The 21,973-nt window shown below is 46.0% G+C and overlaps 1 protein-coding gene across 1 annotated transcript in view; it reads left to right on the forward strand.

The window, feature by feature from the left end:
* The window catches only part of EFHD1 (EF-hand domain family member D1), a 45,812-nt gene that overhangs the window by 21,722 nt on the left and 2,117 nt on the right, over positions 1-21,973 (forward strand). The window contains exons 2-3 of the mRNA XM_065410823.1: positions 5,370-5,517; positions 18,062-18,196. Of these exons, the coding sequence (XP_065266895.1) occupies positions 5,370-5,517; positions 18,062-18,196 (283 nt within the window). The remainder of the gene's footprint in view (positions 1-5,369; positions 5,518-18,061; positions 18,197-21,973) is intronic.

Raw genomic sequence — 21,973 nt, forward strand, 5'->3', positions numbered from 1 at the left:
ATTCTGCAGGATCTGTAACGAGTTTTTGAGTCTGGAAGAACAAGTCCTCTTCCCCACCCCCACTCGCCATCCATCTGGGGAAGGGGTCTTGCCAGCTATCAAATCTGCCGTACAGTTCATAACTATTCCTGTGTTTCAGAGTTGGCTCTCAGAGGGCTCTGTAAGCAGGAATGCTTTCTGATATTGTATTCCTGAGCTGTTCTTATCCCCTGCCTCACTCTTAGTGAAATGAGAGCAGAGTGGTTACAGAAAATCCAGAGGTTAAACTGTTTTGGAAAGCCCTGCTCTGAAGGCTGGACCTGGCTCTGCGAACTGAACACCTATTGTGCTACTGGTACAATGTCACTTTGCCATCTCAGCCCACTACTGACAAGACCTAATTTCTCACAATCCCGGCTTTGTGCTGCCTGTTTGCTGGAATGACGGAGCCATGAAGCTGTGCTTGATGGTTCCAGGACCCAAGTACAGTTGGTTAACCCCTTCAGGGCCAGCCCTTCTACTGTAAGGCTGGCTTAGCATGCTGAAGGGTCAAATGAGTGCTGTCATACAAAGAGGCAACAGTCATAGCTGACAAACTAGCCTCCTGATAACATGGACTAAGAAGCCAGAGTCAAACTGAGTTTTTGGTAGTGGGATGTCTAATTTTTAGACTAAAACGATGCTGAAGTGAGCATACAGTACACAATGTACAGTACATCCGTTTCTTTTGTAGCTATATAACCCACATTTTAAGGAGTCATGTGTGAACGATAATCAGGGATGCCAATGCTGCCTTACTTTATTCCCCATCACCACAGGTGCACTCATCAAACTGGGAAATGCCTTCCAGCTAAGGATAAAGACCCCAATCTGGAAGCAAATGTTTCATTCAGCAGCAAAGGTTGCTGAGTGTGACATGTTGACTCCCTGTTGTAGTGATATTTATAGGCCTGGCAGGAAGGACACTGTAAAGTCTTGCATGTTGTCTAACAGCAGATGAACTTGCTAATGCTAAATGAGTTGTTTGAAGAGTGAGATCATCCCATGCCTTTTAGGGAATCTGCACACAGTCCATCATTTTTATGAGGAGTGGAGGAACTCTAGGCATGTGTCCTCCTTCTGCTTCAGCTTTGAATTAATGGACACCTCTTTAAAAGGTGATGTGTCCTATGTCAGGAATCCAGATGGGAAATATTCATTCCAGTCCTATTTCTAGTCCGGCTTCTGATATACATATCATGGAGACAGCACTGGATGCTCCGGTCAGGGCTTGAAAAACATACCATGCTTCTTTTTAGCCACAGAGAAATACCAGACCCCTTGCCACTTAATGCTCCTCCTCTCCCTGCACTTAAAAAGAATAACCATTGGATACTATATTTTGTTACCATATCAATCAAATTGCTGTGACACTTTTTAAAATACAACTTAATACTAAGGCAGGTAATACACTAGAAAATATTTATTTAGTTAAATTAGTAAATTTCCTGTCCCCACTCCATTTTTTGTCTACAACGAACCATACTGTAGCTTTTTTCCTGAGTTGTCATGTCTGTTTACTCTCTCTCTCCTTCCCCCCCGTCCCCAGTACCCATATCAATTTCCCTGTTTTTCTTCTGTTTCTGCCCCCTTTCCCAAAAAGCTCTGTATACCTCTGTGGATTCATGTACTTTTCCCCCCCTCCCATAAGGTCTGGACAAGAAATGGGGGTGAGAGGGGAGCTTGAGGAAGGTTCTGCTGTGAAGCAAACATGGGAGGGCTTCAGGGATCATACACTTTCCTTTATTCCAATCAATTCCTTCTTCAGCATTGGAAGAAAGTGTCACTTTCTGTTTGGTCATTGTCGCATGACAACCCCCATACTTCCCCATCAGCATTTTCCTTCATGCCTCCTTCCTTCAACCAACAAAGCCCCAGTGCATCCACTCACCACCAATTATATGCCCCATCCATGCACCCGCTACCATGCAGCTGGAAACTTTATCACGTATATAATAGCCAGGACACTATGCATAAAACTTTCAAAAGTGACTTAGGCTCCTAAGTAACTAGGTGCTTCTGAAAATTTTACCCTAAATCTACTGGCCATAGACCAATCTTTTGGTGGAAGGGGCACTAGCCAAGAGTGATGGTCAAGCAAGAAGCCAAGCCAACTCTCCTCCTCCCTTCAAGCTGCTGGAAAAGGGGAGGGTGCTGGGGATTCCTTTTAGGGTGCCATCCCTGGATCCACAATGGGAAAAGGAGGAAAGCTCCATAGCAGCCCCTGGCACTTAGTGTTCTGACAAACTCTGAAGCCATCCCAACCCATTGGAGAAGCAGCATTCTCCATTTCCCCCCGTGTGTATTCATTCTTGTGGGTGGGAGGACAGTCCTGGTTGTACCCCCACCTCACTCTGCTCACTCCATGCAACAGCTAAGAGACCAGCAGCTTTGTTCATGCTCGTTTCTAATGCAGCTTCTTTTCTGATTGTGTAAGCTTCTTAATTGGACTGAGCTTCTTCTAAGGGAACTGTGATTATGTTGCTCTTAAAGTCTGGGAAGGCTAGCTTTTGTTTTAACGTAACTCATGGTGAGTGAAACGTGAAGGATTGGAAGATTTGACTTGCTCTGACCAAAGAGGAAAGCTTGAAAGCTGTCACTGGGACTTTCTTTTTGAAGCCATCAAAAGTATTGAACGAACTTAAGAATTCTGAAATGTTTGAAGGTAGTGAAGCTGAGAATGGGTTAGGGAGAAGAGTATAGGGTAAAAGAAAAAAATGGGATGTACAGTAGTGTTGCTTGCCCTCAGTCAGACTTCTCCCCCCCTTCCTTCCACTTAGGAATCTCACCCAGCTCCTGCCATTCTGCTGTGGTTTCTTATCTAAGTTACGCACTGAATCCCTGTTCAGAGTGATGCTGTGCTCTTGTCAGCCAGCCAGTGCTGCAACTGGCAGAGATCCCTTCCTTATTCATTCAGCATTAGAGCTCCTTTCTTTGCTTTCTCAGCTCCAATTCACTCATCACTCCTTTTGCCTTAATTACAATGCACTTTCTTCTCTTCTCCCTCTCTCCTGGAGTAAATGTGGTTCTCTAGGTATAAGGAAGAAGACCAGTGGGGAATCTATGTGATCCTAAGTCACCTCAATTATCAAAAGTCTCATGTTCATCTATTAACACTTTAAATCCATTGGCTTCTACCACTGAAGACCCAGCAGGTATTGCTGTTCCCCTCTAAAGGAAGAGTAAAAGCCTTATGAGCACATGCCTGAAGCCCACAGCAAAGCACGAAAAGGCACTACTGTAAAAGAGTTGGCATGGCACATGCTGCTAGAAAATCAACTAACTTTTTTTTTTTTTTTTTTTATTTAAAGACCAGACCAGCATAGCATGTCTATGTAATGTCTTAGATTTCATCTTGCTGCTTCCTTCTGAACTGGGATCTCTGCTCACTTATGAGAAACAGCAGTTTTGCTGACATGACATTTAACAGTGAAGGGCTCTCTTCTCTTTCAGAATCTAGGAAGTAACAGTCTAGCCTACAGCAGTCTGTGTCTGCACCAAGAGCTGCTTGTCTTCAGTTTATTGCCCCCAGCTGCTACCTTCAATCTGTTTATCACAGACCTTTGTTTGAAAGTCAATAGATTGCTCCATACTTCTTTCCTTTAACTTGCCAGATACCCTGCAGCAGACTCCCATTTCTGGATCCCTGTGCATTCCTAAAGTGATCCTTTATTTTGCATAAGGAGCAGAATCTCACCTCTCTCCTCACCCTAAAAGTTCCTACTGGCCCCCCATTAGTGAGTGACACAGTTACTGGGTTATCTGCTCCTCTCCTCCCTCCTGGTCTCTTTAGGGGTATACCTCCTCTCGGATCAAGAGGCTCTAACCAGCTCCTTTCTAGAGGAAGAATCCTGTGATTTTTCAACTCTCGGACCAAGCCTTGAGTTGTACTCTCTGGGTGCTAACCACGATTACCTCAGTAGGCCTGACTTTTCTTCAATACCTGCAGTTCTGTTCACTCTAGGAGCAGTAATCAGTGGTTAAGACAATGACCAAAGTATGTATTTTGAACAAAAGTGTTTCAGAGAAAAGATCTTATAAAAAATAAACAGAGTGTACACACGTCTACCTTACCAGGTGCCTCCCCATCTCCCACATCCATCAGGCTTCTTGTAGGTTTAAGTTTCCTATGGACCCCCAAAACTGTTAGGGTCTGGGTGACCAGTCTCTTCCCTTCATTGACAAAACAGTTCTCTCTTTCCCCAGCCCCAGAGTGTCACTTTAAATCTTGTCCTGTCCTTTGACCTCTCTTCTCAGAGAACAAGTCCACTTCCTAACTGTTTATAGCCCTTTGATCTGTTAGTTCCCAGTGCTGGCAAAACAGCTGTATAACTTCAAGTTGGAGCCTGGAAGTAGGCCACTGTGCTGTAATTGCCCCCCAAGTATTTGAGAGGTTGCTTAGCTATAGCTCTCCTCTTGTTTTCCTGATGGTCTTCCCAATAGTCACCTAGTAAGCTTGCTCAGTACATTCATGCAGAAAAGTCTTAACTCAGTAATTACTATACGGTAACTATTGATCCGAAGAAGTGGGCTGCTACTCTGAAACCTGTCTTTATTGATCAGGTCACACACAGTATTCATAAAATTTATTACAGAATCAGTATTCTTCAATGATATAGCATCTCTGTCTGTTACAGGGAACCCTTCAAATGGTAAAATACTTGTGCCAGAGTATTTTGACTTCCTGTTGGTTGAGTGACAATCTCATTTTTTAAAAAAATTCTAAAGTAGTGTGAAAGACCTTGGCTGGAATAGATACTTCTAGGCGTGGCTTTGGGTAGCTCTCTGTTACGTGCCTGGCATACAGTATTGACTTTAATCCTCTAGTACACTTGTGCATGGTGTAGAGCATTGAGTTGTAAGAATGCATGGATTGATACACATGTCTTGCAGGCATGGTGAAATGTTTATTTACATTACCAATGGGCAAGGGCCTAAAGTCTGGTAGTGGTGGTGTGGGTTCCGCCCTACTCCCTCCCTTCATATTTCTGGCACAGTTGCTCCGCAGTCACTTCTGCATTTTTCCCTACAGACTAATCTGCTTTTATCCTTGGAAGCTAATTTCAAAGGCTTCATGTGACTTCCCCAAACTTAACAGATTTCAACAGCTGGTTTGGTCACCATGTCCCTGAGCGTGGATCGATGGTGTGTGTGTGTGTGTGTGTGTGTGTGTGTTTTTTCTGTCTTCACACTTCATTCTCTGGAGGAATGTCCTAAGAACACATTGCCTAGAGTGTCAGTAATTAGACTACCGCTTACCTATGTTGTGAAACTAAGCTTTGAAAATTCCCTGTGTTGTCAGTGTAGCAGGGGGTGTGACAAATACTGACCTTTACCCTCTGTCCCCTCAGGTATGACTCTGGAAAGGATGGGTATATAGACCTAATGGAGCTGAAACTGATGATGGAGAAGCTGGGAGCTCCTCAGACCCATCTGGGCCTGAAAAACATGATCAAGGAAGTGGATGAGGATTTTGATGGCAAGCTCAGCTTCCGTGAGGTAAGGATCAGCAAAGAAGTATCTAATGTGGGGCTGCATAGCCAGGCAGTAGCAATCTGGAACACTACCGGTGCATCCTTTCTCTGAATTGGGCTGTGCTAGATCTTCCTTCCTCCTTCTAACCTGGCCAAGATTCTTCTAAGCCTGAGATAGCTCGATAGGCTATGCGGTGGTGGAAGTGCAATCAGCAGGGGAGAGAAGTAGGCAGTCTCTGTTGCATGAAGCACGGTGTAACTGAATGACAAGATGCAACTCATTATTCATGGGGAATTCTGTGCCAAAAAATTAATTCTGTGCACAATATTTTAAAATTCTGCATATTTTATTTGTCAAAATAACACAATATAATCACGCCAGTTTCAATTATTTCGGTAATTTATTTTTAAATATTTGTCAACAAGTATGTCTGCAGGCTTGTTGATCTCTATTCCAAGCCCTGTGTCTAATGCAGTTTAATGCACTTATCACAGCTCTGAGCTGGATGGGAACAGTTTTTACTTTTGACTGAGGATAACTGAAGCCTAATGATTTAGCAGTTAAATAATTAGTGTTGACTTGAGCAACAGTGTCATCCAATATACTTATAGCTATCCCTTTTTTAGGATGCCATGGCAGGTGTTGATCAGTTGCAGGGAGTTGTCTTGTTTCTGGGAGCTTTCTTCTGCCCCTAAAAGGGGTAATGCTTATCCTCTTGCCTCAAGCAGGCAGAGCAGGGCTCCATAACTTATCAAAGGGGATTTCTGTTGTCTCCATAACCAAGACTCTGAACCCTCAACTGTTCGGACCTGTAACTTTCAATTCAAAAGTGCCAGGGAATTCTGACAGCTGTTGTGCAAGAGGGTATGAACAAAGGGTAGGCAGAAGCTGGACACTAACAGATGCTGTATGCTGGGTAGGAAGGGGCATGAGTAGACTAGGACAGCAGCAACTGAGTGCAGACAGCTGCTTGCTAGGCTGGCAAAGGACATGAACAAAGATGAGTGAAGATGAGGAAAGCAGCAGCTGTTAAAGTCACGTTGTAGTGCCTCAATGCTAGCACATCTGAGCGTACTGCTTCTGAAAAGTCAGCTTGCTCAGCAGCTCTAAACATCAGTCTCTGTATCCAGTTGGGTGTGTTTGCCACCACATCCGTTGTGAAAAATTAATTGCTGATAGTTTACATTGTAAACTAGTTGGTCACTAATTTGTGTAAAACATCAATCCCTCCGTGGCAATGGCTGAGATGTAGAGCAGCCTGGTGATGTCTCCGTCGGTGCGTGGTCGGAAAAGGCTGAGTGTGTTGTGAAATTATAGGGAAATCTAATGTGGTAGAAGCAGGGAATCAATGTGTTTTTAAGACTTTTTTTTTTTTTTTTTAATGCAGAAAAATGTAAATACTGCCTGCCTACTTTTCTGTTTGGCTTTGACTCTACTTCTCTGGTATAGCATGTCCCTAGTCACATGCTTATAGCACATGCCTATTGCACCATATATGCACACACTATTTTCTGTGATGCACGAGTGTTCCTACCATCATCTGGCGGAACAGACTTACTCAGAATGAGGGTAACCACTGTGTCTTCACTCACTATGTCAGTTTCACTTGATGAAATCCCAGCATAGGTGGGAAGTGCTGGCTTAATCTCAGCTATGTAAGTAGTCCTCTCACCAGTCACTGCTTAAGTACTCTGTCTATCTGGCATAGGGGGTCAGGCTTTCTGGAAGCCCCTCACCTAAACACATCCCACTGCATGCTACTCTCTCACCAGCATTCACTTGTGCGCACTGAAAAGTGGCGTGTTGGAACTATGATCATGTCTTGGAACAATGCACTTGGCAAGTGTGCTGCCAGCTGACCCAAAGCAGATGGCTGGACGCTTGTGAGCAGGAGGGCGTACCAGCTGCAGTTTAACTTTTTAAGAACACAGTGATGTCAGAACAAGAATATGTTAGAACAAACATGTTAGAGAGCAGGGTATTACTGGTTCTGGCAAGAAAAATAGAAGAACTGAAAGTCTGTCTGAGTCTAGGTCAGCAGTGGCTCCGGGGCAGGGAAGAAAGCCTGCCCATTTTACAATAAATTGGACTCTCCCTGGGGGCTCTATCAATGGAGCCTGAGATAATTCTGGATGATACTAAGGAATCTGGTGGAGCAGAACACCACGTCTGTGGCCCCAGGTGAGACTAGGGGTGAAGACAAGAAATGGAAGCTGCATGGATACTATACTGGGATGACAAGACCTCTTCAGATAGTTCCAGGTTCATGAAAGCGACTGCGTGAGGGGCAAGGGTCCCTCTATAACAGGTATATGTTGCTTTTTTGATTTTTCTTTTGGGGCCTGGTTTTGCATGTGTGTGGACTAGAGAACACTTCCCGGTGTTATGTGGATACCACTGCCATTATTAAAATGGACAGATGCAGCCTCCCATGAGGGTGTATGTCCCTTCTTCCTCCTTGAGTCAGTAAGCTCCCTCCTTGCGCTGTTGCCACAGCAAAAATGGCAACTGCCTACTCCCTGCTCCACCCACCTGTTCTAGCTTCCCCAAACCCTGCTGGCTTCAGCAGCCCCCTCTGTGTTTAGTCATAAAGACTGTTCTGGGAGATTTCTGTCTACACTTCAAATACTGTGCACAGCAGCTGGCTCTGTTGCGGATATCCTATAGCCAGATGCAAAATGATGGCTAAGCAGTGAAATTCTTATATAAGAGGCACTCTTAAATCTTACTGTAATAAACTACACATTGGGAAAATAAGCCTTAGCATGTACGCTACACTTTCTGTTCATGCCCTGGACCAGGATACCTGCTTAGCTATCTGCACTGACCTAGCTGCAAATGCACTTGATTCTGCCTTTCTGTATAACTCATAAGCATTATCTGGTAGCAAATTGCTCTATATCTCCCACTAGCAAGTGAGGTGGAATCAATTGTTGCTTTGTCCAACTATGCTTCCCTTCTGCTGACAGCCAACAAATAGATGGAAAGGAACCATGTTAATATGTTAGCCATCATTTTCTCTTGGTTCTTTGGAGTAATCTTGGCAAACCTTGGCTAAAACCAGTGTCTAGTTTAATAGTTTGGGGTGGGAGGTGTGTGTGTGTGTGTCTAATTTAGCTGTGCCAACATGTAGGGTCCCTGTGCCTTTCCAGCCACAAAGCGTCCTCAGATAATTGAGAATAACAAATACAAATTTTCTCAGCCTTGCTTCGCCTTCACCGGCCCCTCTTGACTGTTGGAGAAAAACAGAGTTCTCACTCTCTTTTTTGGGTGCAGCAAATCAGATACTTTATTCTCAAGCAATTGCATAGAGTGCACTAGGACACAAGGTTTCCCCCTCCTAGGCAGGTCTCTCAAAAGATAAACAGTTAAGGCAAGCATTTATACCTTTTGTTACATAAATAATGAGCAACAGCTGCATTTTGTTTATACATAGGTCATCCTGATATCTTATTTTTCACATCTATTTAGACTCTAGTCTACATTCCATATTTATCTACACAAGGTCGCAACAACTTCTCACACAGTTCTTTCCCACTCGCCTCACACAATCCTCGCTTCTACAAATCTCGCGTTATTAGGGTTACAGCTAGCCTGACTCTTGCTCACAGAAGAGACTGTATGCATTGAAATTCCCTTCAAATCCCTGTCAGTTCTTGCTCTACTTCCAGCCACAAAGCGTCCTCAGATAATTGAGAATAACAAATACAAATTTTCTCAGCCTTGCTACGCCTTCACCGGCCCCTCTTGACTAAGGCTTTCCTTGCTCTTGCTAGAAACCCTCAGGATACCGTTCCTAAGGTCCTATTAGTCTGCAACAGGTAACCTTTGGCAGCTGCTGCAAACTGCACCTATCCCGCCCAAAAAATCCAATTCCTTCCCACTTTCTCTTGGAAGAAAGTGGCTTATGTTCTTACAGGGTGCTGATACTGGGGAGTGGGAAGGTATTAGAACTGGAAACTGAACACAATTGTTGAATTATTATTTCTAATTCAGTGACTATTGCTGTACCAAGGCAATTCCAGAGCAGGAGAGGCTACAGGAGCAGAAGTTCCATGAGAATGTATTTAGAGCAACTAGCAGTGATTTCAGCAGCAGACCCCTGCATCTATTCACTGTGTACCACTTGCACTGGACAACAGCATGTCACAGGATGTTATGCGGGAGTCAATAGCTGCTAGTCATCGGCTCCCTCCTATGTAGGGTGACCAGATGTCTCGTTTTTAAAGGGATAGTGCTGGTTTTTGGAACTTCTTTCTTATATAGGCACCTATTTAACCCCCCCCCCCCCCCCCCCGTCCCATTTTTTCACAGTTGCCATCTGGTCACCCTACTCCTATGTGTTCCCACAGCGCTCAACCTCTGCATCAGAGCAGAAGAAACTAATCCCTATGATGTGAATTGCTTACCTCGATAGCCTGTAAACGACTCTTTTCTTGTATTCCACTGACTTCCTATTGCACCTGACTGGCATGTTCATTAATAAAATTGACTTGTACTATGACCTTTGTCAAGAGTCCATAAATATGTCATCAATTAACTCCACAAAGTTCCTCTTAAAGACTCAGGTTAAACAGCTTATGCTTAAAAAGAGAAGCATAACTACTCTACAATGCCTAGGCTCAAACTCCCACCCATCAAAGGAAAGAAGAGATAATAGCTGTAACAGCAATACTTAACTCTATCCATATCTAGCATCAGTAAAATCCACCTTAGCATCACTGTGCCTGTACTAGTAAAATGTTCAATCTCTGACCCAACTTGCATGTCTGCCATCTGGGTTCATGTAAGTCACAGCTTCCCCGGGGCACTGTTTGTGTCCAGCTGTGCAGAGATTGCTTCAAGAACCAGTGCGCCTCCGCTTCAGTTTATTAAATATCTCTCCTCATGTCTCAAGGTTTATGCTGTACACACCAGGCAAGGATTACAGTAGCCATGTTGCTGTCATTTTGCAGGTCAGCAGGCACTCTGCACTCTGTCTGGGTTTGTGGAACTGCAGTATGGCTTTTTGACGGAGGAGGAGTGTGTGTGCTGGGTCACTAAGAATCACAGAGAGCATTCGTGTCAGGATCAGGAGGTTGGAACTGTGTACCCTGCTCTCTGTGCTTCTCAGCAGTCTTTAAAAATTCTGGTATTATGCACTTTGCCTCTCCTCTACATCAGCAGCTGGTAAGTGGCTACCATAATCCATGTTTCCAACTTTTTCTGTCTGGGTGAGTAAGTCCCACATGCCTTTTATTGGCTGAAGTAGCTAGTAAAGCAGCATATTTTCCTTGCTGTAACAGGCCATCTTCCATAAGAAGAATGCTGCCTGATTCCCCTGTTTCAGGGTGATTCATGCACACGTGTCCTTGTGATTGGTCATGGCTGGGTGTTTCCAGGCACTGACCTACCCTTCCCCAGACTGCATTTGTAACAGACCTCAGGGCTGCTTTGTTTTCAGTAGACTTTTTGGATGCCAGGAAGTTTGGCTTTCAAGGGTGGGGTTGGAACAGTGAGGAGGAACAGCTGACTAATACTAGTACAACCAGAGGTTCAGGCTGTATCAAAGATCCAAAGCAATATCTGGATTGTTTGGTGGAGGGAGGAGAGGACAAAACAGACTTGAATAGAATGGAAGGAGGTCTTCTCAAGTTTTTGAGTTGGCTGATCTACCCATTTAGCTAAACCTCACCTAATTTTAAATTTTGTTTGGAGAGGGTAGGAAGCTTCCCTATAAAACAGCTTGCTTTCTGTATGCTCTACCTTAATAAGCACACCAAGCTTACAGGGCTATTGCGTAAATCTTCTCCTGCTAAACTTGGATGCTGTGGTAGAGAATAGCCAGGACTGTAGTTATCCTGCCCACCCTACTCTCAAACTGCTGCACTTCCATCAGCTGCTCAGTAACTGTCCTGGAAATGATAAACAATTCTGTTTTCCCTGATGCATTAGTGATGAAAGGAAAAGGAACCGGCTGAGATTGCTGACATACTGAGATGCTGCTGTCCTCTAGTGAGATGCTGCTGTCCTCTAGTGGAAGAGTGTGATCTCTGCACTGGAACAGACAAATCCTGTCCGATTAAGGAAATGCAGAACTGAACCTCCTTTAACATTTGTTGTGTTTGAAATCTCTCCTTATGGAGGGAGCACACATGCTCCTACATGTTACTTGACCCCTCCATGCTGGACTTTAGCGGTACAATAGGGCCTGGTGCAGCTCCTGTCCACAGGGGTGAATCTGTGTGAAAGCCAGTGTGTAGGCTACAAAATAGCTGAGAGCACAATGGTGAGACCTAATTACAGCAGTACTTTAATGTTGCATGTATTAGTGTTTGCATCATAAATACTGGATTCAGAGGATTACAACATAGATGTGAGTTTCCTCAACTGAAACTTGGTGCACCATTGGGAAGTTTGAGCCTTGTAATTCTTTTTGGGGGAAGAAAAATGTGCTTCTCAGATGTTGCAAAAAAGCTGATTTTTACAGATTAAATAACCTGGCAGGCAGACTGGTCAGGTACCTCTTGGTACCTTAAACATTTCTAGTTAAGTGCTCTTGTAAGGGTTTTAAAATGAGTTGCTGCATAGGCAGTTCTATCTCTTTTTAAACCATTCTTGAGTGGGACAGGGTATAGCTCTATTGTGACCACTGAAAAACCTTTGCTATAATAAATCTCCTGTATTCTTAATGGACACAATAGAAGAAAACCTCCTTCTGTCCAAATGATAGCCTAGCAAGGTGGTAGTCTTAAAGCTGTGATGCAGTCCTAAGACTTCTCCATGTTCTGGAGAATCCTGAGTAGTGATTTAACACTAGAGCTGAACAAAATTAACTCCCCTCCCCCAGAACAACCAAAAAAATCCCTAATCTTTTTGCTTCCCACTATCAGTATATGAGGCAGAAATGTCAGTTAGAAGACATTCTCTTTTCTAATATGGGTAACTGAGTTCTTCGAGTGCTTGCTTTTGTCCATTCCATTTTAGGTGTGTGTGAACCATTGCTGGAGATTTTTCCCTCAGTGGTATCTGTCAGGCCAGCTCTAGTGCCCCCTGGAGCCACACGCTTATGCACAGGTATAAGGGGCACCACCGGCCATGCACCCTCTCAGTTCCTTCTTACCGCCCGTGACAGTTGCTGGAACGACCACTCTTGCTTCGGCAAGGCTTCTTCCTAGTGGTTTTTGGACTCTAATTCTTTGTTGTTTTTAAACATAGTTTTTAGAGTAGATAGATATTGTAGCTAGTGTTAAGGACTATCATCGAGGGACTCTCTTTGCCCCAGGAGCCAGGCATGTCCTGGTCCCTGGGCTTCAAACCTTGTGCCTCCTGTAGCAAACCTCTGCCCGTGAGTGACCCACATTCCAGTTGCTTGAAGTGCTCAGGAGAAACTCACGTGAGGCACTCACTGGTGCAGAAAAACGACAAGCAGTGGGAAGGCAGTGCAGTGCAACTGATTCAGGGCCACTCTTCCACCCCTGGTCCCATGGTGGCACCATCAACTCTGCCCAGAGTGTTGTCTGGTGCTGCACCCTCTGCTGACACCCGGAAACCACCGTGGTACCAGCAGCCTGACTGTCTCTTTGACCCCCAGAGACTCTCTCAGCAACCAGAGATTTACTATCGCTCCCAGTCCCCCCGATGCCGATGAGACAGCTGCCGGCTCCAATGACTAGGAGCAGGGAGTGTTGAACTCTTTCCCGGCACCGGCACCAACAGCACCTTCTACAGACAAGCCAGCTGTTCCCTGGACCCTCAACACCGTATGAAGGCAGAGAGGGGTACCGCTCCACTGTGGTCCCTGAGGGAGGACTCTTCATCTGAAATTGAAAGGGAACCCTACGTGCAGCCTAAGGTACACAGCCTATGTGCCACCGGACCGCGGTGCAGGTCCCCCCACTGACCAACGGGTCAGAGGCCTATGTAATGGGCATACTGCAATCTTTGGGGCTTTCCCCCCCAGTATCGGGCCCTTCCTCCCATTGATCCTACTCAGGCCACCTCTTGGAAACCTCTATCTCCCCTTCCCGCTCAGTGTCAGGCCCCGACTCCAGTACCAACCCTGGTACTGACTTTCAGGATGTGGCTCCCGTCGCCACCTCGTGCTCCAGACGAGGCCATCTCAGGGCCCAGTAGTTCACTTCTGCAAGATGATTCCAGGGCCCATCACGACCTTCTGACATGGATAGCAGCTAACCTGTGGCTGGAATTTGAGGCGCTTAAGGAAACATCCCACAGCCTTCTGGCTACAGCAGCTCCCTCCAAAGTGGCCTTACCCATTAATGAGGCTGTAATGGGTCCGGTCGAGGCCCTGTGGCAACTCCTCCTCTGCCTCCCACCTCAAAGAGGGCAGAAAAGAAACATTATGTGCCAGCAAGTGGATTTGAGTACCTGTACTCACGCGTTCACACACGCCCCAGAGTCCCTCGTTGTGTCAGCAGCTAACAAAAGGGACAGGCAGGGCCAGATGAGCGCTACAAACAAAAAGATGCAAAAAAACCTGGATCTGTTGGGGGAGAAGTTTATTCAATGAGTAGCTATCAACTGCATATCTCCAATCAGCATGTTTTGCTAGGGAGATACAATTACAATCTGTGGGACTCCTTGTCCAAGTTCAGACTCTCTCTGCCTCAGGATTGGAGGCAGAACTCACTCTTGGAGGAGGGTCAGAATGTGGCCAGGATCTCTTTCCACGTAGCTTTGTATGCAGCTGATGTGACAGAGAGGACAATGGCCTCTGCTGTCACCATGAGGCGTTGTTCTTGGCTCCAGTCCTCAGGACTACCTCACGAGGTCCAACAATCCATCCAGGACCCCCTCCCCCTTTGAAAGCTCCTCAGTATTTTCAGAGCAGACAAGACACGAGGCTTCATGGGCTGAAGGACTTTAGACCCACCTTCAGGTCACTGGGCCTCTATGCTCTGTCTGCTTCCAGGAAGCACTTCAGGCTCCAACAGCCACCTCATTTATCGGCACCACCTCCAAGACAGGAGCCCTACAAAAGGAAAGGGAGAGGTTACAAACGGCATCAGCCACTTCTGTTCACCTCAACCTCCCAGCCAGGGTCTCATAGGTTCTCCGGTGGGTTCAAGCAGGCCTTTTGAAGGTGCGCCTCAGGGTGCTATACTAGTTCCCGCTTCAGATCCTGCCTCCCCTTTATTTTTGGACTGTTTATCCCACTTCAGCCCGGCATGCTCCCACATAACATCAGACCACTGCGTGCTAAATACAGTGACAATGGGCAATACCCTTCAATTTTTATCCACCCCCTCCCTCCCACCCTGCATCTCCATCCCTCTTCAGGGACCCTTTTCATAAGCAACTCTTCACCCAGGAGTTGCGGTCCCTCCAATCCATGGGGGCTGTGGAGGAAGTTCCTCGAGACTTGAGAGGAAAGGGGCTCTACTCGCGTATTTCCTAATCCCAAAGGCCAAGGGAGGCCTCTGGCACATTCTGGACCCGCATCGTCTCAACAGGTATCTCAAGAAACTGAGGTTCCGCACGGTCTCCCTGGCCTCCATCATTCCCTCCCTGGATCCAGGGGACTGGTAAGCTGCCATCAACTTAAAGGATGCATACTTTCACATTTGTCTCTCTTGGCCACATAAGATTTCTCAGATTTATTGTGAATCAATGCCACTACCAGTTCACTGCTCTTCCCTTAGACCTGTCTGCAGCCCCTCCGGTTTTATGAATCGTATGGCAGTAATATAGCAGCCTTCCTCAGATGGTGAGGTGTCCAGGTCTACCCGTACCTCAACAACTGGCTGATCAAAGGTCGGTCAGAGACTCACACGTGGAACAGCATCAGCATGGTCCAAGTCACCTTCCAGGTGCTGGGCCTATTGATTAAATGAGCAAAAGTAGACTCTTGTTCCAGTTCAGAGAATAGAATTCATTGGGGTGGTGCTCAATTCAACCCAGGCCAGAGCCTTCCTTCTGGAGGCCCAATTCCAGACTCTGTTGGACCTGATATCCAAGGTCAGGGTACACCCAATTAAGACTGCCCGAGTTTGCCTGAAGCTTCTGGGGTACATGGCCACATGTACTTATGTGATTCGGCATGCAAGGTTACGCCTCAGGCCCCTACAGACCGTGGCTACTTTCCAAACAGAAACCACTTGGACTTGGTACTCACTGTTCCTCCCTTAGGCCTCACCTCCCTGGATTGGTGGAAGGACCTGAAGCCAGTAATGATGGGGGTACCCCTCAGTCGTCAGTGTCCCTAGTCTTGGATGTGTCAGACCTAGGCTGAGGAGCCCACCTCAACTGCCTCAGGACTCCGGGCCTATGGTCCCAAGAGGAACTCTCCCTGCACATGAACGTCAGGAAATTCAGGACTGTACGCTTAGCCTGCCAAGTGTTCCTCCCCCAGATCTCAGGTAAGGCGGTGCAAGTTCTGACAGACAATACCGTGGCCATGTTCTATATCAACAAACAGGGAGGTGCTTGATCCTCGGCCCTGTGTCAGGAGGCCATCCGTCTGTGGGAATTCTGCGTGAAGCACTCCATTCACCTCACGGCATCACATCTCCCGGGATGCACTGGCGGATCACCTCAGCCGATCCTTTTCCTCTCACCGCGAGTGGTCCTTTCACTCTGAGATTGCCAGGTTCATCTTCCAAAGGTGGGGATCTCTCCAGGTAGATCTGTTCACAACCAAGCAGAACAGGAAGTGCCATCAGTTTTGCTTGCTGTGCAGTCACAGTCCTGGCTCCATCTCTGATGCCTTCCTGCTCCCATGTTCAGGGCCCCTGGCCTGTGCTTTTCCCCCTGTCCCTCTGGTTCACAAAGACCTCCTGAAAATCAAGCAGAGAGTTATAGCTCTGGCTTGGCCACACCAACACTGGTTTGGAACACTACTGGATCTATCAGAGCAGGAGTGGAAGAGGATGCTATTGTCCGGACCTGATCTCACAAGACTACAGCCACTGAAGCTGTACTGAACCTGTGCTCCACCTGAACCTCACCTCCTTTCATCTGACAGTATGGCTGTTACATGACAGGTCTGGCTAGGTAGTAGGAAACCGTCCACTAGGGCTACTTATGTGGCCAAATAGAAATGCTTCTTGAGATGGGCATCTCAACGAGATCTCTCTCTGGTTCATTCTTCCCTGCAGGCTATCTTGGACTACTTGCTCTATCTAAAGCAGCAAGGTTTGGCTCTTGCATCTTTCAAGGTGCACTTAGCAGCAGTCTCTGCCTTCCACCCACCAGTGAACAGCAGGTCAGTGTTCTCTCATCAGATGGCGGTCCAATTTCTCAAGGGTTGGAGAGACTCTACCCTCAGGTTCATGAGCCGATCCTTACATGGGACTTCAAACCTGGTCCTGTCAAGGCTCACAGGCCCTCCATTCGGACCTCTAGTGTCATGCCCTCTACTACTTCTTTCTTGGAAGGTCACCAAAGAACAACAGTTACAGAAGGTCAGTGACAGTTTTTTTTTCTCTTGGGAATTTGGCTTTGATCCATGATCATAGAATCGTAGGATTGGAAGGGACCTTGAGAGGTCACCTAGTCCAGTCCCCTGCATTCATGGCAGGACTAAGTATTATCTAGACCATCCCTGACAGGTGTTTGTCTAACCTCTCTTAAAAAATGATCCAGTGCTCCAGCCCTCTCTACAATGGCAGAAGGGCATTGTATTAAGAGCTTGAACTACCTGGTAGTTCCTCAAGTAAAGGGTGGGTGTCCTGGGTTCCATAATTTCTCCCTGATGCTACAAAAAAGTACAGGTTGAAGTGTCCACACTCCTACTCCGGTGTTCAGGTACATTTGACCTGAGATGGTCTTTATACTACTGTATGTAGTACAGTGAGGTTGGACTGGCCTACGCAGCTAAATCTTCATGGGAGTCAAAAGCTCTCCCTGATCCCTTCCAAGCACTAGTGTACAATGCACAGTCCTGTCTATGGAGTTGAGTCCTGTGTGACGTAGGTTCCATTGGGCCTATTTGGACAACGGGGGACAGTAGGTGGGGGTTCATTTGAGGTGGGGGCAGCCTTCTGTTCTCATTCTTTCATTCAGTGTGTTATGTATTATGCAGTGTGATCTGAGCCCCTATAATGCATAGTGTGGTGAACTCTGACATAAGGGCCACCAAAATGGCTTGGGGTGACAGCACATATGTCAGCTTTATGGCACGCACTGAGGCAGCTGCGCCCTCCAGAGAATCCCAACGTGCAGCTGTACTACTCACTCAGCTGGGGGAGGGGAGAGAAGAGACCATCCTCTCCTCTGGGCCCTGGTGGTGTCAGTGATTAGGCAATGTGTGAACCACACTGCTGCCAAAGCTCTGGTCTGTGGAAAGCCCCTTCTCCTTTCCCTAAAGGCTTCTCTCTCTCCAGTCTGAGAGCGCACAGTACTGGATCCAAAGTGCTGGATGCAGCTTATTGTAAATACATTTTTCTTTCTGTTTATAAAACGTTTTCCTGTGTTGGTAATTGCAAATTCTTATCCTGGGGTTCATACATTAGTTGCTGCTCTGATTTAGCATATAGTTTAAATGCTTGGAATAGTAATTAACCTCTTTGAAAGCTTGAGCCTCAGTGATGAATTTTGGTGGGTCTATTTTTTGTTTCTTTGCTAGTTCCTGCTGATTTTCCATAAAGCTGCAGCCGGAGAGCTTGAGGAAGACAGTGGGCTGATGACTCTGGCAAAACTCTCTGAAATAGATGTTTCCACCGAGGGAGTTAAAGGAGCCAAGAACTTCTTTGAAGCTAAGGTATGGTGGTACGGTGGAGGTGCGGAAGCTGAAAAAGCTTGCTATGCAGGTCAGAGTTCTCTCTTCTTAATGTGTCCCCTGGAATGGACATTATGCTTGACTGCTGGACAGTATGCCAGTGTCACCAGGTGATTAAATCCTCTTATTCCACCAATTTAAGAAGCTGTGAATTTTCCTCCTCAACACAGAGTACACATCCTCACTATCATGCTGGGTTATGCCACTTCCTGTTCAGACTTGTATGCTGTGCCCCACTGAGCATTACTCACTGCTGATAAATGAACCACAAAATGGCTTATTTTGCCAGGCTCTGCTGTGCCAATGGTGGTTCCTTCCCCTTCAAGCACCCTGTAGACTTCTTACTTAATCCATCCTGTTTATGCTCCTGCCATCATCTTGGTGGCTGAAATAGCCATTTAAATAAGTCATCATCCAAAATAGTTCACAAAATACCTTGGAGACTGAGATATTAGGGGTCATAGGCGCTGACTTCCCCTCTTTGCCATGGGTGCTTGACCCCCCTCCCCAGCCTGCAGCCCCGCCTCCACTCAACCCCTTCCATGAGGCCCCTTCCCCAAAGTCCCTGCCCCAACTCCACCCCCTCCCTGCCCCTACTCCAACTCCTTCCCCAAATCCCCGCCCCAGCCCTGCCTCTTCCCCGCCTCCTCCCCTGAGCGTGCTGCATTCCCGCTCCTCCCACTCCCTCCCGGAGCATGCTGCTAACGCCGCCAAACAGCTGTTTGGCGGCGGCCGGGCGGGAAGCACTGGGAGGTAGGCGGAGGAGCAGGGACGCAGCGTGCTCAGGGGAGGAGGCGGAGGGGCGGGGGTTGAAGGGAGCTTGGCTGCCAGTGGGTGCAGAGCACCCACTAATTTTTCCCTGTGGGTGCTCCAGCCCTGGAGCACCCACAGAGTCAGTGCCTCTGTTAGGGGCTAAGCTTCCCAGAGAAAGGGTGTGTCCGTATTACAGTCAAGAGGTGTTACTGCAGCATGCTCCAGTAATAGCAGCAGTGAAGCTGTGGCAGCATGGGCGGTGGCTGCTTGACTATTTACCTGGGATCTTGGTCAGGCAAGACTAGCCCATGCAGCCGTCTGTGCTGCTGTGGCTTCATTCCTATTGTTACTTGAGCTAGCTTTGGGTATGTCTAGACATGCTGCAGTCACACCTCCCGATGGCAGTGTAGACATACCCACAGAATCTGGGCCAAGGTGCTGTGAAGCTTTTGTTCTTAAACACAGTCAGTTGGAAGTGGTCACAGAACAAAGCAGAGCTTTTACAAGCACTTTAAGCATTGTGTGATCACTGAATACCACACAGACCAGGACTCCTGGACCAACTTTTAACATTCACTGCAAGGAATTTCCTCTTTTCTTGCACCAGTGCACGAAGCTTAGTTCTGAATACAATATTTGAGCTTGCTCTCCTCGTCTGTTCAATTTTCTAGGTTAGAATAACATAACAAAGCATTAGATTTGAATAACACTACAAAGCTATATCTTCATGTTTGGTTGGACTGGGCTTTTTAAGCTGGTAGAATTCCTTTCCGACAGTGTTTTATGGACAAAAATAGATGTTATACTCATTGAGAGTAGCATAGCAGAGCTGTTAAAACAAAGGCTGGAAAGTAGAGCTGAAAAAACAACTCTCAAACTACATCTTTTTCTTTGGTCTGCAAATGGCCCATCTATAAAAAGGAAAATAAAAACAACCCAGGAAACTACAGACCAGTTAGTTTAACTTCTGTGCCAGGGAAGATAATGGAGCAAGTAATCAAGGAAATCATCTGCAAACACTTGGAAGGAGGTAAGGTGATAAGGAATAGCCAGCATGGATTTGTAAAGAACAAATCATGTCAAACCAATCTGATATCCTATCAAAGAAAGCTAACGAGTCTTGTGGATAAGGGAGAAGCAGTGGATGTGGTATACCTAAACTTTAGTAAGGCATTTGATATGGTCTCGCATGATATTCTTATCAATAAACTAGGCAAATACAACTCAGATGGGGCTACTATAAGGTGGGTGCATAGCTGGCTGGATAACCGTACTCAGAGAGTAGTTATTAATGGTTCCCAATCCTGCTGGAAAGGTAAACAAGTGGGGTTCCGCAGGGGTCTGTTTTGGGACCGGCTCTGTTCAACATCTTTATCAACGACTTAGATATTGGCATAGAAAGTACGCTTATTAAGTTTGCAGATGATACCAAACTGGGAGGGATTACAATTGCTTTGGAGGATAGGGTCATAATTCAAAATGATCTGGACAAATTGGAGAAATGGTCTGAGGTAAACAGGATGAAGTTTAACAAAAACAAATGCAAAGTGCTCCACTTAGGAAGGAACAATCAGTTTCACACATACAGAATGGGAAGAGACTGTCTAGGAAGGATTACGGCAGAAAGGGATCTAGGGGTTATAGTGGTCCACAAGCTAAATATGAGTCAACAGTGTGATGCTGTTACAAAAAAAGCAAACATGATTCTGGGATGCATTAACAGGTGTGTTGTGAGCAAGTCACGAGTAGTCATTCTTCTGCTCTACTCTGCGCTGGTTAGGCCTCAACTGGAGTATTGTGTCCAGTTCTGGGCACCGCATTTCAAGAAAGATGTGAAGAAATTGGAGAGGGTCCAGAGAAGAGCAACAAGAATGATTAAAGGTCTTGAGAACATGACTTATGAAGGAAGGCTGAAAGAATTGGGTTTGTTTAGTTTGGAAAAGAGAAGACTGAGAGGGGACATGATAGCAGTTTTCAGGTATCTAAAAGGGTGTCATAAGAAGGAGGGAGAAAACTTGTTCACCTTAGCCTCTAAGGATAGAACAGGAACAATGGGCTTAAACTGCAGCAAGGGAGGTTTAAGTTGGACATTAGGAAAAAGTTCCTAACTGTCAGGGTGGTTAAACACTGGAATAAATTGCCTAGGGAGGTTGTGGAATCTCCATCTCTGGAGATATTTAAGAGTAGGTTAGATAAATGTCTATCAGGGATGGTCTAGACAGTATTTGGTCCTGCCATGAGGGCAGGGGACTGGACTCAATGACCTCTCGAGGTCCCTTCCAGTCCTAGAATCTATGAATCTGTAAAAATGGGCCACAGACTGAGTTCCTCCTATTTGGTCCCAATTCGGAATTATCAAATTTTCTGCAAGAATTTTTATCATTGGGGAATGTTCATTGTATTTTCACGACTCATGCTGTGATGGCTAGTTACATAGTTACTGTGATTAGGGAAGGGAGATACAGAACTGGTCAACACAGTTGTGCTATAAATCTTGAAAGTCAATTCATGCATTTAGCTTCATTTTGTATTTCACCCAAAAGGTCATAAAGAAGTTGCAATATTATTTCCTGAGTTGGAATAAATATATCCACACAATTTTCCCTCCGTTTGGCTCAGTTCCAGTGGAAAGTGACTATTGGTAAATGAAACTATCCTCTTGATTTGAGAATAAAACTGAACCAACAGGTCTTCAGTGTAAATATCCAGCTACTGTAGTATTGTTAACCCTTAATCAATTTTGGCACCACTGAATATGGTTACTGGAGGAAGAAGTGGCAGACAGATGTGCTGCAAGGTAGTTCAAATTCTTAATGCTTCTGTCATAACTATAAAGGGAAGGGTGACAGCCATACTGTGTACAGTACTAAAGTCCCTCCTGGTCAGAGACTCTAAAATCCTTTTACCTGTAAAGGGTTAAGAAGCTCGGGTAACCTGGCTGACACCTGACCCAGAGGACCAATAAGGGGACAAGATACTTTCAAATCTTGGGGGGGGAAAGGCTTT

Source organism: Emys orbicularis, chromosome 9 (assembly GCF_028017835.1).
Source record: "Emys orbicularis isolate rEmyOrb1 chromosome 9, rEmyOrb1.hap1, whole genome shotgun sequence".
Taxonomy (NCBI): Eukaryota; Metazoa; Chordata; order Testudines; family Emydidae; genus Emys; species Emys orbicularis.